General features: G+C 41.6%; 1 protein-coding gene across 2 annotated transcripts in view; it reads right to left on the reverse strand.

Moving 5' to 3' along the window:
• Positions 1–3,209: 3,209 nt before the first annotated feature.
• The window catches only part of ATP10B (ATPase phospholipid transporting 10B (putative)), a 273,772-nt gene continuing 257,957 nt past the window's right edge, over positions 3,210–19,024 (reverse strand). For both annotated transcript variants that reach the window (XM_005558441.4, XM_073994704.1), the window contains 2 exons: positions 9,980–10,167; positions 3,210–5,999 (listed from right to left, as the gene is read on the reverse strand). In XM_005558441.4, the coding sequence (XP_005558498.3) occupies positions 5,552–5,999; positions 9,980–10,167 (636 nt within the window). In that variant the 3' untranslated portion in view covers positions 3,210–5,551. The remainder of the gene's footprint in view (positions 6,000–9,979; positions 10,168–19,024) is intronic.

A 19,024-nucleotide genomic window follows, 5' to 3' on the forward strand; every position in this document is an offset into this window, starting at 1 on the left:
GAGGAGTTGGCCCTTCTCACAGACCTACTAAGCATCAGGGGAGGGACTGTGGCAGTCTGCATATCCATAGAGGAGGGGCTTCCAGGCAGGGCAGTGCTTGGACAGGGGCACTAGAGACTTGTCTTGGTGTTTCAATTACATAGTAAGCAATTATGTTTTGTTGGTTGGGGGGGGGGGTGTGTGAGCACAGGTGTTGGAGGTTACAGGAGATGAAAGCTCCTCTTCCCCACTCCTTAGCATACTTTAGGGCCTGCATGAGGAAAAGAGGTTCTGGCTTCGGTTTCCCTCCTGACAGTTGGGGAGGGCAGCTGCCCTGGACCCTCATCAGGTATTTGCAGCTTCTTAATAGCCATTAATCTGAAAAAGGCAACCCAGGACCTCAAAAAGGCATAGGGGTCCAACCCATTATCTCCCCTTTACCTCTGTCTGAGAGCAGCCCTCACTTACGATTTTCTTCAGTAGCAACAATCACAGTATTCCTGGGCACTGCCATGTGCCAAGCATTGGAAACACAGCAGGGAATAAGTCCAGCGTCCCTCCCTCAAGGGATTTTTCCACTGGGTGTGTGTGTGTGTGTCTGTGTGTCTGTGTGGTGGGGAGGGGAGGGAGGCAGAGAGAGATAGCTGCAAAACAGTAAATCACAAGGACTTGAATATACTGGAGGTCATTCCCACCCTGTAACCAGCCTCCCTACATAGCTTCAAGAATCACAGCATGTTAGAACCAGTCTGGTTCCCACCTCGAGAGTTTGAGGAAACAGGTTGAAACCTAGTGACAGGATTTGTCCAGAGGCATCATAGAAACTGCTGGTAGACCCAAACTTGAAACCTAGCCTCTGACTCCTGGCTTCATCCCCCCATACTCTCCTCACCCAACCTGCCACCCTCAGTCCTGTTTCCCCTGCTCCTGATACAGGAAGAACTCCCAGTGAGGCACCTCCTCCACCGATACTAGGTGGCACCAGAACACCTTCCAACGAAAAGACTCCTGGACTTGGCTCCTGTCTGAAAATGTCCACAATCTCATTGTGGGTGTCCTGAAGTTTTGGCTGGGCAGCACTCCTCTGGTAGTGCCCTCAAAAGGCCTGCCTGCTCAGGGCATTGCCCCAGCTCATAGGCCCCACCTCATTTATCAGTGGAGTCCTGCCTGGGTCCCAGGATCCTTTGGGGGTTCTCTTTTTTGGGTACCTGGGAGGATTCATCCTCCCAGGTGACTGACTTCTCCTGGGGGGCTCTCCATGCCCATGGGAAGGTCTGGCTGGGTGCCCAACTCAGGGGGAGATATGTTAGGGCAATGCAGGCATGAATTCTGGTTCTCTGTGATCTGGTCCCCACCTGCCCTCCAGCTTCATCTTGCAGTTTTGTAGCCCTGTGATCAAAAGTACAGCCTCAGCCAGGTGCGGTGGCTCACACATATAATCCCAGCACTTTGGAAGGCTGAGGCAGGTGGATCACCTGAGGTCAGGAGTTTGAGATCAGCCTGGCCAACGTGGCAAAACCTTGTCTCTACTAAAAAAAAAAAAAAAAAAAAAAAAAAAAAATTAGGTGGGTGTGGTGGCAGGCATCTGTAATCCCAGCTACTTGGGAGGCTGAGGCAAGAGAATCGCCTGAACCCGGGAGGCAGAGGTTGCAGTGAGCTGAGATTGTGCCACCGCACTCTAGCCTGGGTGAAAGAGTAAAACTCCAACTCAAAAACAAGAGTACACCCTCTGGTTTCAGACTCCACAGATTAGAATGCTACCTCGCTGCTGGTTAATTGTATGACTGTGATATGTTTATAACACATCAGCTTTAGCTTCTGAGAATGAGGATGTGGTAGATTTCAAATGGCCTCAAGTTTACTTACAGCTCTTCTCATTAAAAGTGGAATGTATTTTCCTATACCCTTGAAACTGGGCTGGCCTTGGGACTTGCTTCCATAGAATGTGGTGGGCAGTGATGATTTGTGAGTTTGAGCTTATATCTCAAAGGCTTTGCAGCTTCTGTTCTCACTCCAAGTGTTGCTGCTATGTGACAAGGCCAGGCCGGCCTCCTTGAGGATGAGACATTACATGGAGAGAGATCCCAGCCATACCAGCCAAGGTCCCAGACAGAAGCAAGTTCAGCTGATGCTGTGTGGAGCAAAGATGAGATGTCCTGGAGGAGTCCAGTGTAAGTTGCCTACACACAGCATCATGGTCACAGAAATGATTGCTGCATTAATTTACCAAGTTGTGGGGTGGTTTGTTATGCAGCAGAAGCTAACTGAAATAGGGGAGAGTAACTACCCTTACCTTATAAAGCTGCTGTGAGGTTTCCATGATGATGTATGCTTAGACCATCACCTAGCACACAGCAAGCAAATACAGTCGTTACTACTAACGTGATCCTGTAGCACATCCTCTGTCTTATTGGCTTCTAGCCACACCATCCTCCTTCCTTTTCCTTAAATACCACAACTTCTTCTTTGGGGCTTTTGTACTTAACTCTCTGAAAGGGACCTTCTTTGCTGTCTTGTTCTCATGATTGAGGTCTCAGCTGAAATGTCGTCTCCTTGGAGAAAGCTTCTCTGACTATCCTGGGAACCCTTCCACTCCCTTCATCTCCATTCTTGCTTCCTCTCATAGTATGTAATATCACATTGACTGACTTCCTTAATATTATCTGTCTTGCTTTCTAGATTAGGAATTTTAAGGGCAGGAACTGGGCCTGTTTTTCTTCCTTATTTTATCCTTGCTGCCTATCACAGTGCTATGTCCAACAGGCACTTAGTTGATACTGATTGAATAAAAAGAGGCACCCAAATCAGTCTCGATTTGAGGTTGGTGCTGGACCAAATCAGTCTTGATTTGAGGCTGGTGCTGGGCTTCCAGGAGGAGAGTAGTAGCCAGGTTAGAGTTCTAGACTGCATGTACTGCTTCTAATTCTTACAGCCCTTTTGATTTGTCATACTTTCATGTTGGGTCCAATAGCTGAATATGTTCCTGATACTCTATACTTTCAGTGGGGGTTGGCGGCGTTGGATTCTCGACAAATATGTGAGCTTCTCAAAGACAGATTGAGCTCCTCACAGCACCTCGCACATTGTCAGGCATCTAGTAGGGGCTTAACAGAAATTTATTGGACAGATACATGAATGAATGAATAAATGAATGCAGAAGAGGACGGGGGGATGAGAAAGTCCTCAGAACTAGTGATAATGATATAAAAGAATAATAATATGAACTTAGGTTGACAGGCAACTATGAAAAACCACGTTTATTTTTAATAAAGGATGACATATTTCCAATCAGTAAAACATAATAAAAGTATAAAAATGTACTAAGTACAATCATTAGCATTATGTTATAGGGGAATAGTTGTTATAACTTTTCCCTGTAAGATGGCACATTGGATGGTCACAGTTGGCTTGATTTACAGAGGGGCAAGAGTAGGTGACCAGTTGTATCAGTTGCTCCAGTTTCCTAGGATTTGGGACTCTTAAAAATGAGAAAGTCCCAGGCAAACTGGGATGGTTGGTCATACAAGAAAAACAGCAGCATCAAAATGCTGGCTATAGTTTGGAACTTAGGAAAAGAATCAGACATTATTTTTTTCAACTTCTCAATCTCTTTTCCCCTTAGCTCTGAAATAAAAATCCCTTTGTTATTACTGAAGGTGTTACAGCTTTCAGAGGCTTTTTACCACTGGGTTTCATGTAATTTTGACTTAATACCTATGTCAAGCCTGGGAAGAAAGGCAATTCTAACCAACTTGCAGGTGTGGCATCCTGCTTCAAGCTGCCTGCATCCTAGAGAGAATGGAGGCAGAGCAAGAATTCAAACTCAGATCTCCTGAGGCCACTGTTCTGTTCTTTCTGGCTTTTAGTAGTAGCCAGAAATTGTTTGGGGAAAACATTGGGGTGCCTGAGATCCAAGTTTTCACTCAGTCCCCTTACTGGGAACAATTCACATCATCATCACTTTGCCTGGTATGTGTACCTGTCCCTTCATGGGCAATCCTCATGCAGGATTCCTCCAAATACCCAGCAGCTGGCTAGTGCTGACATCATTATGTGGCAGAGGCAGTGAAACAGGATATTGGCTCCAGGACGGTGCTGCAAATGGTCCTTCCAGTACAGGTTTGTCAGGAAGATGGTCAGAAGGCCAGATCCCTGTGCCATTTGCCAACTTGATTGAATGTTTTCTAACATCTTTGCTGAGGAGGTTCTCGAGTGATAGGTCAACTTAAGGCTGATGGCATGACTCATAGGCTCAAAGACTCGCCACACTTATTGCATCTATTTCTGTCCTTTTTGCCTACTATATAGGTACTAGCTTAAGGTGGCTCAGTACCCTTTCTGGCTTATTTTACAAGACTAGGGTTAGGCTATACTTTCCCACAGCAGACCTGGCTTCTCTTGACAGCCTATTAAAATTCTACTGTTCATTCTTTTAACACTGTTTTGAGCTCTGCTATATATTTGACATAACCTCTAGGGATAGGAAGTCTATATAATCCTCCTTTTCCCTGTGAAGCGACACTTCCTCTGACTCCTCTAACTGAAGCAGGCCAGTGTCTTCCAGAGGGTGGTATTCTGGAATAAGCTGAGTGGGGTTTCATATGAGCTCTACCCTTGAAAATGTCATTGTTTAAGCTCAGGGTTGCTTTATCATATGGGCCTATTCTGGGTGCGGATGTGCTTATATCTCCTGATTTACGGGTTTTTTTTTCTTTTGTTCTAAGAGCTGAATGAGGATGGGCAGTTTTATTTAAAAATAAATACAATAAATAGCTTTTTAAAAAAAGAGTGCCACCTATGTTCTCTTGTCAGATTCCCCAGATGGTGGGACATATGGCCTGTCAGTCAAAACAGGGGTCTCTGGTTCACCTGTTCCCTTTTGCATGTCTATTCTTCATGCCTCTTACACTAGCTGTGACCCTACAACCCTCAGAAGAGTCTGTGACACTGAGTTCAAATCCACTTTTCTTTCTGGCTTTTAGTAGTAGCTTTTTAGACGTGGCTTTTCTTTGGCTTACAGACAAAAGGCAGAACCAACTCGCTGTGCATGGAAGGGATGTTAATACCAACTAGGCCGTCACCGCAATACACTCAAGATGAAGCCCTTATATGCACAAGTCTCTTATGAAACTTTAACTCTGGGCACTGAGGGGTAAAGAAGCCCAGAGACTTCCATATCCTGAGATATTGCCTGGGTTGATACACTTCTTGGAATCTTGGAAACTTATGGCCCAGTTGCATTGGGTTGTAGGCTACACTTATCTAGAGGGTCAGAAGAATAGCTTTGGGCTAAACCAATTTGAGAACTCAGTGCAACAAAAACAACCTCCTTCTCCAAACTGTTTGCAAAATGTGCTGCCTGGCAGCAGCAGAAAACTAAAGACCGACTGGGTTTCCAGTCTTTGTGTCAAACCCCTTGGGGACAGCGCTTCCTCCATGGAAGTCAAGGTTGTTGGAGAAAAAAAGAATAAGACTGGCACGTTGTTTCCTCTATGAAAAGGAAGGGGTCAAGAGTTACGTGGGCCAGTGATTGAGTGGCCTCTGTTGAGTTTGTATGGATTTCTGCAGCTCCTCATATGGTCAGTGAACTCTGGGATCGGCGATGGCTGCCCCTCTTTGACCACCGGGACATATCAGTCTGTTCTCTTGAGTTGGCCATTGTCCTATTAGGCCCCAGCAGGTGCTCCCCGGATGAGAGTTGAGCTGAGGAGTCCCCTGAGCATGAGTCATACCTCATGCGCTCTGTGCCGCATCTCTGTTCATGGAGCACTGACTCTTCGATGTGCTTCCTCTTGGGAGGGTTAGAGCTCTTCGGGGTGCTGGTACTGAAGTCCTGTCCTGCGATAGATGACACTGGGTGGTGGGTGGGTCGAGCCACTTCGGGGACAGGGGCAGCCCTCTGTCTGTTTCGCCAACTCTGGATTTCCATGTTTCTTTTGTCTGGGGGCAGTTTGTCAATTTTCTGAGCTTTTGAGATTAGAGACTTCCCATAGGTTCCTTGTAGAGACAGGAAAAAGTATCTGGTGGGAAATAACAGAATAAAGATATTTCTGATTTCCATTACTTCATAAACTTCAGCATTAAAAGATGGTCTTTAGAATCCAGCTCCCTGCCCAGGGCAAGATCCTCTTTACTGCACTCCTAGCTATTAAATCCATGCCTGGGCACCTCTAGTCTTGGTAGCTCAACAAAAAATAACAACAAACATAACAGTTTTTTTTTTTTGTTGAGCTTGGGTAGCTCAACAAAAAAATAACAACAAACATAACAGTTAACATTTATTATACACCAGGACTATTCTAAGTGCTTTATGCATTATTAACTCATTTTATTTTCCCAACAATCTCATGCGGTTATTACTTTCGTTTGCCTCTGAGTACAGATAAGGAAACTGAGGGACTGAGAGATTTAATGATTTGTTCACAGCCACACAGTGGTTGAGCTATGGTCAGAACCACACACTCTGAATCCAAATGTCTCTTATTTGCCATGCACAAAGCAGTCCATTCTATTTCTGGGCTACTCCAATTTAGGCAAATTTAATTGCTGTGTCATGTTAAGCCTTTGTAAAACTTGATGATTTTAAAATAGTTTTAGAATCCACATTCTTTTCTTGAATCTGTGGGCCTTGCTGACTTGACAGTGTCATCCTATTACCACACTTTGCCAGATAAAGAAATAGGGGCCCCAAGAGGTGAGGTGAAATTCCCAAAGTCTCCTGAGATGTTAACAGATCTCCTTGTTGACTGACTCAAGGTTTTTATACCCCTGCCAAGCTGCATACAGTCTGTAGTAGACTCTAGAATTGGAAGTCTTTTTTTGTTTTTGAGACGGAGTCTCGCTCTGTCACCCAGGCTGGAGTGCAGTGGCGCGATCTCGGCTCACTGCAAGCTCCGCCTCCCGGGTTCACGCCATTCTCCTGCCTCAGCCTCCTGAGTAGCTGGGACTACAGGCATCCACCACTATGCCTGGCTAATTTTTTTATTTTTTATTTTTAATAGAGACGGGGTTTCACCGTGATAGCCAGGATGGTCTCGATCTCCTGACCTTGTGATCCGCCCGCCTCGGCCTCCCAAAGTGCTGGGATTACAGGCGTGAGCCATTGTGCCCGGCCTGGAATTGGAAGTCTTTATCTATGTCTAGAATCTTCTCTCTGTTCAAAGTGTAGGCAAGGAAAGGGGTAAGAACGTGAATAAAACTATGTGGTGTATGGAGAAAATATACACAAGCCGTGGCAGTGGGCAACTCACATCCACTTTCCAGATGTCCGTTGCCTTATCTAAAAAGGAATCTATCTGGCCTGGAGGACATCTAAGGTCGTTCCCAAAGATAGTCTTTAAAAATTTTTTGTTTGAAGTCTTATAAGCAGGAAGGCTCCTATTCTTCCACTATGTCTAAAAGCTGCAGGGTGACCCTCCCACCCCTGCCCAGCCAACCTCTGCCAGTAGGCAAGAGATTTCTGAAAATTACAGTAGATCTCATGGAACCAGATAAATTGTTTTCATTCTCTCACATCTCACCCAGTGAGGTAGTAAGGCCATGTATGTGTCCCAGGAAATATTTGACTTTTTGCTTTAAAACTGGAATTTCCGTAGTGTAAACCTTTTCCTTGAGCCACTGCCTTCCTCCTATATTGGTTTATTCAACAAATGCTTTTCAAGTTCCCACAACGGGCCAGGGCCCCAAGGGATTAAGCCATGAACAGGAAAGACAAGGTCCTTGCTGTCATGTAACATGTGAATATAGTTATAAATGGAGAAGGCAATGAGAGTGTCAAACACCTGATCACTAAAATTAAGTGTTTCTTCCTCAAGGAAGGAAGTGCTGACAGTTGCACCCGCTATGTATTTCTCAAACCCATACCCTATCAGCCCTTAAATGTTTCTTCCTTGAGGAAATGCCCCCCCCCATTTATAACTATATTCACATGTTACATGACAGCAAAAAGCTTGTCTTTTGTGTTCATGGCTTAATCCTTTGGGGGCCTGGCCCATTGTGGGGACTTGAAAAGTATTTGCTGAAAAAATGAATGGAGGAGGAAGGTGGTGGCTTGGGGAAAGGTTTACACAGAGTAACCTTTTAAAGCTGAAAACTGCAGGATGCATAGGAGGTAGCCATGCCAAGGGGATGAGAATCAAAACCTAGGCACGATGGCTGAAGCTTGGGGAGTGGTGATAAGAGTAGGGGAATATGACCCAGGAGGGGTTGGCACAAGCAGAGCAGGGAGGAATTGTGGGCCAGGTTTATGATTTTTGTGCTTTACTGCAGAGGTCTTGGGAAGCCCTTGGAGGGTTATAAATAGGTGACATCACACTTTGGACCAACAATAATGGACAAGAGTAAGATCTAATAGGAGACTACTGAAATAATTTAGGGTGAAAGGGTAATAGTCTATTGGTAGCAGTGGCCGTAGAAATGGAAATAGATGAGTTTGAGAAATACATAGTGGATAGAACTGTCAGTACTTGGTGAAAGGCTAGACGTGGGCGTGGGTTAGCAGGTGATGTCAAGAATAATTCCTCGGGGCCTGCCTTTGTCCTAAGTGGGTAGCATTTGCTGAAAGAAACTCTAGAGAGGTACCCAGATTTCTGGGGTGGTGCTGGTGATAGAGGGTGGAATCACGAATTCAATTAGAAATGTCTCCCAGTTTCCTCAGACTTAATATGCCCAGTGGAGGTGATGAATAGGTAGCTAGAAAGATGTGTCTGGAATTCATAAAAGAGGTCTGGGCTGGGAATTTATGATGAAGAGTCGTCTGCTAAAAATAATTTTTAAATCCATGACAGTTATTGCTGTTTATGGAGAGAACATAAAGTTAGAAGACAAGAGAACTTGGGGGCAAGAGAACCTAGGGGCAAGAGAAACTAGGTTAAGCAAACCACCAAACTTATTAAAGGAAGTAAGGCCTGTTGATGGGTATCTAATTTTGGGATAAAAAAAGTTTTGTATAATTGTCTATTTGCTATCGCTTAAAATGATAAAATGACTTGATTGCGATGTTCGGAGTGGTGAGATCCTAGGGATGGAAAGAGGCTAAGTCTTGCCTGTGGGCACATCATCGTCAAGTTCACTGCTTTGACTAGAGAGTGTGGGCTGCAGAATAGAACACTGGCCTTTGAGTTGGGAGAACCTAGCTCCCACTGTGATCGGTGGTAGGCCTGTGAACACATTCTGGTCCCTCTTGGTACTTCAGCCGTCCCATGAGCGGGGTACTAGAGCCATAGATCTGCCCAACACTTAGCTCATGGCAAAAACAAAATGAGAGACTAGATGGGAGAGCCTATGTCAAGAGTGAGCTCCAAGGAAAGTCAAGGCATTTATAGTTGCTCTTGCTATTTTTCTGGAAAAGGTACATTTACTGTAGAGGGTTTAACTTGGAAATATCTGACATAGTCCCTGGGCATGGATAATTTGTCTAATGCAGGTCTTGTGTGGAAAGTGTGTGTTTAAACAAATTTGAATAATACTTAAATGTTGGCAATTTCATGCAAAATTTGAATTTCTGGGAAAACTCTGAAGCTCTGAAATGTTTGACTTGATCTTTCCTTGTGTCCATGACAGAAGCTGAGAAGCTCTTTCTTCCAGTGTCTGTACTCCATCTGGCTTGCTGAACTTGCTGGCCTGTCCTTGTAGGCATTTGAGTATGAGACTCCTGGACTAATACAAAAAAGGACCACAGAGCTTCTCAAAATAATTCCTTATAACACAAAAATATTTGTAAGGCAGGAGGGTAGGAATTGATACTCCCATTTTATAGATGTCACAACGGAGGTCACACTGATTTGGTGACTTCGCTACTTTGTGGCTAACCTGGGACCACAGTCCATGTTATTTGCCTCCTTGGTCATTCATCATTCTTTCTGTCCCACCTCTCTGTTTCTGAAACAGTAGCCTCAAGGATCCCAGCAGAAGCCAAACTCCTGACTCTTGGGTTTTAAAAATATCTTATTAAAGGGAGATTGGTAATTTTAGGAAAGAAACACAGCCCCAGTGCTCAAACCTTGGGAGAAGAGCAACAACTGGTGTGAGAAAGCAGACGAGGTAGAAAGTGGGGTTTGACAGCTGGCCTTCCATCACCCAATAGGGATTGGTGGGGCTGTTGCAGGTGACACAGGTGGCATTGTACAGGAGAGATACCAGAAAGTACATCAGGAAGCTGCCGAGGAGCACGACTCCGTGGAAAATGGTCTGTGGAGGGAAAGAAGCAAACACTGTTGAAGGTAAGCTGAGATTAGGAGGCAGGGTAATCAAACTACTTGGTTAACTTTGTTTCAAACTATTTTTGAAATGCAACACACACAAAATTCAAAAAAGGGTGCAGCTTAATATATCATTATAAAGCAAACACCCAGATTGCTGCCATGAAGAATTGAACACACATACCCCAGAAGACCCTATTCTTCTGTCTCACCCCTGCTTTTGGTGATAATTTCTATGCTATCCATTGTAGGTTTACTACCTATATAGGTTTTCCTACATAGCCTGTTTTTAAATGGATAAATAGAATCATGTTTCGCATGACTTTTTGTTTTTTTTCCCCTCAGTGTTATGTTTGTGTGATGAGCCCATTTTTTCCATGTGGCAGTAGTTTATTCATTTTCAAAGCAGTGTAGTATTCTGTTTTTTTTTTTTTTAAATTGTATTTTGTCCTGCCTGGTTTGTGCTTTTCTTTTCCCGTTCTTGTTGTCTTTTATTTTTATTAATTTAAAAAATTGATATTAGATGTACATATTTTCAGGATACATGCAATAATTTGGCATATTTGTATATAATTAGGATAATCATGACATCCATGACTTTAAATATTTCTTTTCTTTATTCTAGGAGTATTCCAATTATTCTCTTCTAGCTATTTTGAAATACACAATTGGCTAATGTTAACTATAGTCATTCTGTTGTTCTTTTAAACATATTGACTATTTTGTATAATTTTGTTTTCCTTCTTTCCTAGTTGGGAAGTTATATATTCCATTCCTATTCTTTTAGTGATTATTCAATAAGTGAAAACAAGCAAACTTACTGCAGTCTAAAGCTTACAACTAGTTTTCCATCCTCCTGAATTACACACGAGATTTAGAGCACTTCAACTCTCTTTACATCCCTCCTGGCTAATGTGCTTTTGCTGCTGTTTAAATTCTGTCATCTTTTAAAATCACTCAAGTCACTAGCATTATTGTTTGTATGGTCAGTATTCACTAAGGTCTACTCACATGCTTATCACTTTTCCTGCCTTCATTCCTTGGACCCTCCACCTGAGGTATCTTTCTTTTTAAGTACATCCTGTAAAATGTCCTTTTGGGAGATAGTAATATGCTGATGCTTTATTTCATTGATATCCTTGAAATTCGTCTTTTGATGAACATGGTATTCTTGTTAGGCAGCTATTTTCTTTCAGTGTGCTTAATATGGCATTCCACTGTCTTCTGGCTTTCATTGTTACTACTGAAAAGTTATTAATCTCTACCTGTTCTTCATTAGAAGGAAATCTTTCTCTCTTAAAGTCTGCTTACTTTTATAACTTTTTTTTTGTCTTTTTTGTTCTATAGTTTCCTATGACAGAATAAGTATGAATTTCTTTTTATTTATCTTGTTTGGGTTTTGCTGAGCTTGAATCTTTGATCACTTCAGCAAAATTCTCATCACAATCTTTTCAAAGATTGCCTATATTTCATTCCCTCTCTCATTTCTGAGACTCTGATTAAATATATGTCAGACCACTTAAAATATCATTCTATTTACTTAATATAGCTTCTATAATTTTCATTACTTTTCCTGTTTTATAGTCTGAACACTCCTTTTGACCAATTCAATAATTCTTCCCTTAGCTATATCTAATTTTCTACTTAGCCAACCATTGAAACTTATTGTAGTCTTTATTTCTAAATGTTCTATTGATTTTTCAAATCGGCTAGATTGCTTTATATAGTTTACCAATCCCTGCAGATATTTTAAAGCATATTCTTTATTTCTTTAGACATAGTAAACATAGCTTTTCCTTTTATTTATATTTGATAATTCCAGTTTCTAAAATATTTGTTTCTGATATTTGGTTTTTCACTCATGGACTCATTCTTTTATGAGGTTCATTATTTTTGAATGTGCTTATTGTGCTCAAAGTTAGACACAACTTGAGGCTTAGAATAAAGGTAACTTTCTCTAGAAAGGAATTGTGTACGTGCGTGTGTGTGTGTGTGTGTGTGTGTTGCAATCGTTGGGCACTGCTAATCTTGAGGCACTTCAAGTTGAATTCATAGGTGAGAGTTTGGCTCACACAGGTGGTATGAACGTGGGCTACATATGTACCCAAGGCCAGTCTGTGGTCACAATTTCCCCAGGGCAAATTGGTGCTGATTCTTTCTGCTCTTTTTAGCACAGAGGAAAAAAATCCTATTTTAATGTTGTCTCTTAGACTCCCAACTTAGGAGTCTAGGTATTGATTTCTGAACCTTTTGCTCAATCAAGTCTGCCAAAACAAAAGTTCATTTCTGGGAGAGTTGCCAATACCCTTAAGAAAGGCATTGGCTCAATTTGCTTCTCTAGCATCTCCCTTTCCCCGAGGTTTGGTCATTGCTTACTTGTCAGCTTTCTCATGCTTTTAAAGAGTTTTTTTTTTTTTTTTCCTTTTTTAAAGTTATCCAGTATTTTTTGTTGTTCTTAGTGAGGGATGTGATCTAAATAACCTAGCGCCAGTTCCTGAAGAAGAAAGCAATTAGCTAACTTTTTCAATTGCTTTAATGGGGACTGAAACTGTCAAAACTCTTAAAATTCTTGTTATATTTCTACCCAGGGAAGAAATAGATTCTCTTCCTGCTTCAACTACTTTCAAAACGGAAGCATACTTTTCATAATTATTTTAGTAGCTGACTCCTTTCCCCAAATCACCAGAAATCACCACTAACTACTCAGGGTACCTAGTCTGAAGATACATTACGTGGGTTAATAGTGCTAAAAGAGTACTTTTTCTCTTTTAAAGCAGATGGCTTCAGTGCTTTGAGAAAGAGGACTGAGTGTTCAATCAGAATACAGAATCTTTAGTCTCACCACTCATTTAATACAATGTTGAGGCCTGATTAAAAACCTTTCAGGGCATTAAACCTTTTGAATGGTTTTAAAAAATCTAATGATTAAGAGAGTCATAGAGAGGAGAGTTCCTTTTGGAAAATATCTTGGACTAGTTTTTTAAAAGTGTAATTAAATTGCTGTGAAATATTTCAAGCATGCAGACAATAAACCTCATACACCCAACATTCAGCTTCATCAGTTTTAATCCTATATTTACTTCAGATTTTATGGAAAGATTAACTCTTATAGATACAGTTAAAGCAAGGGTATATCTCTTGCAAATGACCTCTTTAATCTTGAACACAAATTCAGTATCAGTCTGACATGTTTCATACACATGTACATGTTTACCCACGTTTATGGATGCTTTTTTGCTTTATCATATATGCATCCTTTTTGTATGGGCTGAATGTTTATGTCCCCCTACTCCCAAGTTAATAATGTTTAAGCCCTAATCTCCAATGTGATAGCATTTGGATGTGGGGCCTTTTGAAGGTGATTAGGGAGAGCCCCCATGAATGGGGATTAGTGCCCTTGTAAGAAAAGACATGAGAGATTTGATCCTTCTTTCATTCAGCCATGTGAGTGATAATATAGCTGGAAGGCAGCTGTCCAGGAAGGAAGAGGGCCTGAACCAGATGCTGAATCAGCTGCTGCACTGATCCTTGAGCTTCTAGCCTTCAGAACCGTGAGAAATAAATCTGTTAGTTAAGCCACCCAGTCTATGGTATTTGTTATGACAGCCTGAGAAGACAAAGACAATTCTGCAGCTTTTTTTTTCACTTGATTTTATACTTTCAAGAAGGGGTTCCCAGCTCCTGGGCCATGGACCGGTACCTGTTAGAAACTGGGCCACACAGCAGGAGATGAGTGGCTGGCGAGTGAGCATTACAGCCTGAGCTCCCCGCCATCTCCTGTCAGATTAGTGGTGGCATTAGATTCTCATAGGAGCATGAGAACCGTATTGTGAACTGTGGATGTGAGGGATCTAGGTTGCATGCTCCTTCTGAGACTCAAATGCCTGATCTGAGGTGGAACAGTTTCATTCCAAACCACCTCCACCCCGCAATTCTATGGAAAAATTGTCTTCTATGAAACTGGTCCCTGGTGCCAAAAAGGTTGGGGATCACCGCTTTAAAGTTTTATCTATGTTGAAAGACATAGCTCTAGCACATTCATTTTAACTATTATATGGTATGAACATGACACAACTTATTTTTCTCATCGATGAACATTTAGGCCCCCTTTTTGGCTAGTAAGAACGATGTAACATTCCTGTACATGTCTCCATATATATGTGTGCAAGAGTGTTTCTGAGGTATGTACTTAGAATTGTGCCAAAAAGTATGAGTCCTTTAAATTCCTCTAGGTGTTTTCAAATAGCCCTTCAGAATTTATGGTCTACTAACAGGATAGGGAAGTTCCTTGGTTATGCTTTATTATCTTTAACACACTCCCAAAATGACTTGTCAGTATTTTATTTAGAATTTTCTACATCTGGCTGGGTGTGGTGGCTCACGCCTGTAATCCCAGCAGTTTGGGAGGTCAAAGTGGGTGGATCACTTGAGGTCAGGAGTTCAAAACAAGCCTGGGAAACATGATGAAATCCTGTCTTTACTGCAAATACAAAATATTAGCTGGGCGTGGTGGTGTGCGCTTATAATCCCAGCTGCTCGGGAGGGTGAGGCAGGAGAATCACCTGAACCCGGAGGCGGAGGTTGCAGTGAGCTGAGATTGTGCTACTCTACTCCAGCCTGGGTGATGAGTGAGAGTCCATCTCAAAAAAAAAATTTTTTTTCTACATCTATGTTAATTAGTGAGTTGGTCTGTAATTTTCTTTCCTTAAACTGCCCATGCCCATTTTGATATCAGTTATTTTAAATATGAAAAACAAAATTGCTTATTGCTATGGTTTAAATGTAGGTGCCCCCTCTAAACTCGTGTGTTGGAACCTAATACTCACTGTGATAGTATTAAGAGGAGGGGCCTTTTGGAAGTGATTAAGTCATGAAAGATCTTCATGAATGAATTAGCGCTCTTATAAAAGAGGAGGATGGAAGCATCCTAGTGCTTTTTTTGCCCTTCCACCATGTGAGGACACAGTGTTCATCTCTTTTTGCCTTGTCAGGACACAGCATTCACCTTTTATTTGTGCCCTTCCCAAAGATGCAGCAAGAGGACACCATTTGAAGCAGGGAGCAGCCCTCACTGGACTCTGAACCTGCTGGTGCTTTGATCTTGGACTTATAAGCCCCTAGAACTATGAGAAATCCACTTCTATTCTTTGTAAATTACCCAGTCTCAGGTGCTCTGTTGCAGTAGCATAAACCGACTAAGACACTTATCTTTTTCTATTTCTTTATTCCATGAAAAAATTGATATAAAATAGAGATCACCTGTTCTTTACAAGTTTGATCAAATTTTAAATCCTTTGGGTCTAATGTTTTTGGGGATAGGATTTGGCTTATTCAGGCTTGCTGAGTGATCTTGACTGCATTTTGGTAAATTTTACCAAACTTAACATTGCTAAAATTAATTTAACATGGCTAAAATTTTTTATATTCATATTTTGTTAATTGATCCAATAATATCCTAAAGGTGTGTGTTTTTTCCCCCTTCAGTACAGAATCCAGTTTAGGGTCATATATTGCATTTGGTTTTCATATCTCCTTAGTCTCTTTTAATTTGGAATATTTCATAGCCTTTGGTTTTATATGGTATTGACATTTTTGAAAAATACTGGAATACTTTCACCCTACCTACCACCTTTTTGTTTAAAGAAAGATTAATGCTCATTTTGCCTTCGTCTGATGTTTCCTTATGAGCATATTCAGATTATACATTCTCTACCTGGCCATGTGATCCTGGCAGGTTAGATACCCTCTTTGAGCCTCAATTTCCCTATCTATAATTATAAAAAGTATGGGATTAAATGGTTAAAATCCCTTCCTAGGATTCTATCTAGGATTCATTTTTTATATAACACCGACCCCCTAAATTTTTTTTTCTTCTAAAAAGAAAACAATGGATTAAACAAATAAAAAAAATATCCTAATAAATAGCCACAGTCAATTTGAGATTCATTTATTTAACAGATAGTTATTGTTCACACATTGGCCAGGCTCTTTTGACTAGATGGTACAAAAAACCAACTATGACTGAATTGAGCTATAATAAGCCTAGAGGTAAGATTAGCTTCAGGCAAAGCTGGATGCAGGCACTCAGCAATGTCACATGGAATCTGCACCTCTCCCTTTCTTCATCCTGCTTTCCTCTCTGTTGGCCTCATCCTCCAGTAGGCCTTTCTACATTATGGCAAGAAATTGCCAGTTGCTCCAGGCTTCCAAACAACTGGCTCAGAAACCACAGCGGAAAGACTGCTCTGGCTTTCCAACAAAAATCCTAAGGCAGGATCTCATTGACGAGGATTGGGTAATATGTACATGCCTGAACCAATCACTGTGAATGGGGTGGGGTAGAATTGTCTGGATGGGGTTCTGGGTCATGTCTCCATTTCCAAAACCAGGAGACAGTGTCTGCTCTGGATTGTGTATCAGTCAGGGGAGCAGAGTTACTGTGAGCTTCTAGGATAAGAGATTTACTACAGGGACTAGTCCTCCCATAATTGTGAGAGGAGTGAGAAAGTGAAGCCCAGAAGAGGACTTAAAGGATGAAAGTCACCACATTAGAAACCAAGCACATCCAACTGCAGACGTGACTGCAAAAAAGTGATGGATAGGTCTATGGGAAGCAGTTGTCTTTGAGTCTACAGCCAAGAATCTGGCCATGAGCCTAAGCTCACATTTGGTAATCAGGGCCAGAAGTTAGGAAAGAGAGCTGGAAGCAGCATAGTGCAGAGCAGTTATGAAAACAATCACAATCCAGTTCAATAAGTGTTTAATAAGAGAAATCGCAAGGCACAATGGGCGCCCCAAGGGGTTACAGAATCCAGCCTAGACACCAAGGAAGGCCTTTTGGAGGAGACAACATTTGAGATGAGGCCTGAAGGATGAAGAGAGAGCCAGAGGAAATGGGAGAGAAATTAGCAAATGCAGAGGCCTAGGAGTGAGATAGGGTATTCGAGAACAAGTAGCTTGGTCTGGCTGGGGTCTAAGTATGAAGTAGAAAGTGTCACTGGTGATGCCAGGGGGCCAGCAGGAGCCAGATATTACAGGCCCATAAGTGAGGAGTTTGGACTCTGTCCTAAGAGCAATGGGGAGCCATGGTAGGATGTGAAGCAAGGGAGAGGTAAGTATCATAGGTAGATGTTGGCACATTGGAGATGGGAGGATCTTCTGAACACATTTCCCTCCCAGGAAAAGTCCAGACACCTCAGCTGTAATGCTGATCCCTGTACCTTCAAGGGTTTGCTAGCTTTAGTTTCCTTCTCGGAAGGTAATCTGAGGAATATGGCACTGGGAATGTGATGGCATTCATTATAATATTTTCAACTCCAAGTGACAGTGTGTCTGACAGCGGCCTAAGCAAAGAAATATCATCTTTTATAGCAAAACATCTGAAGGTGGGCATCTAGGGGCTCAGTGTGTCCAAGAATCCAGGCTCTTCTCATCTTTCTGCTCTGGGATCTCCAGCAGTAGTTGACTTTGTCTTTAAACTCATTGCCCAAAACAGTGGCTGCAGTGCCACACATCATTTGGTCACAGGGCACTGACAAAAGCAGGAAGGAAAAGGTGGGATAAAAGGCTTTTACCTCATGACTCTATCTTATTAATAATAACAAAAAAACCAGATTTCCCTTGACCTCTCATTGGCTGAGAGCTGGATCATGTGCCCACCCTGGACCAATCACTGCTGAAGGGAAAAGAATTACTGCTCCTACTTAAGACAGATCATTATTGATTTTCTGGGGCTGGGGAGCACCCTACCCTAGGGGCTTTCTAATCCTTATGTTGGCACATAAGTAATCTTGGATTTTGCCATTAAAAGTACTAATATGTTTATAGTCATTCAGCAAGAGGTATTTAGAATTTCCATCATGACTTACTCTTTATTTCATAAGTTGTTTAGAAGTACATTTGGAAATTTCTAAGCTTGTTAGGTTTTATGTGGCTACCTGTTTATTGCTGGTTTCTAATTTAAATAACTTGTCAGAGAACATAAACTTTATGATTTTTTTTTCTTTCAAATTCCTTTGATTTACCATTATCTCTCTGGCAAATTGTCTGTGTATGTTTGAAAAAAATGTGTTATCTGTTTTGAGCAAAGTTTTATATATCAGATCAAACATAATTTATTAAAAGTTTCTAAACCCCTTCTACTTTTTTTGTCTATTTGATCTATACCAGTTTCTTATAGAGTTGTATGAAAATCTCAAACTATGATTGTGAATTTGTCCATTTCTTATTTTTGCTGGATGAAAAAAAATCCAATCTGTAATTTTTGTTTTTAGAGGAAGAATTTAATCTACTTACTTCTACTATGAGTACTGATATATTTCAATTTAGTTAAACATCTCATTTTGCAGTTTTTGTTTGTCATTTTCTTTGCTCTCATTGTTTTTAAATTAAAATGCATTTTTTTCATTATCATACTTTAAGTTCTGGGCTACATGTGCAGAATGTGCAGGTTTGTTATGTAGGTATACACATGCCATGGTGGCTTGCTGCACCCATCAACCCATCATCTACATTAGGTATTTCTCCTAATGCTATCCCTCCCCTAGCCCCACCCACCCCCAACCACCACCTGACAGGCCCAAGTGTGTGATGTTGCCCTCCCTATGTCCATGTGTTCTCATTGTTCAATTCTCACTTATGAGTGAGAACATGTGGTATTTGGTTTTCTGTTCCTGTGTTAGTTTCCTGAGAATGATGGTTTCCAGCTTCATCCATGTCCCTTCAAAGTACATGAACTCATCCTTTTTTATGGCTGCATAGTATTCCATGGTATTTATGTGCCACATTTTCTTTATCCAGTCTATCATTGGTGGGCATTTGGGTTGGTTCCAAGTCTTTGCTATTGT

Source organism: Macaca fascicularis, chromosome 6 (genome assembly GCF_037993035.2).
Source record: "Macaca fascicularis isolate 582-1 chromosome 6, T2T-MFA8v1.1".
Taxonomy (NCBI): domain Eukaryota; kingdom Metazoa; phylum Chordata; class Mammalia; order Primates; family Cercopithecidae; genus Macaca; species Macaca fascicularis.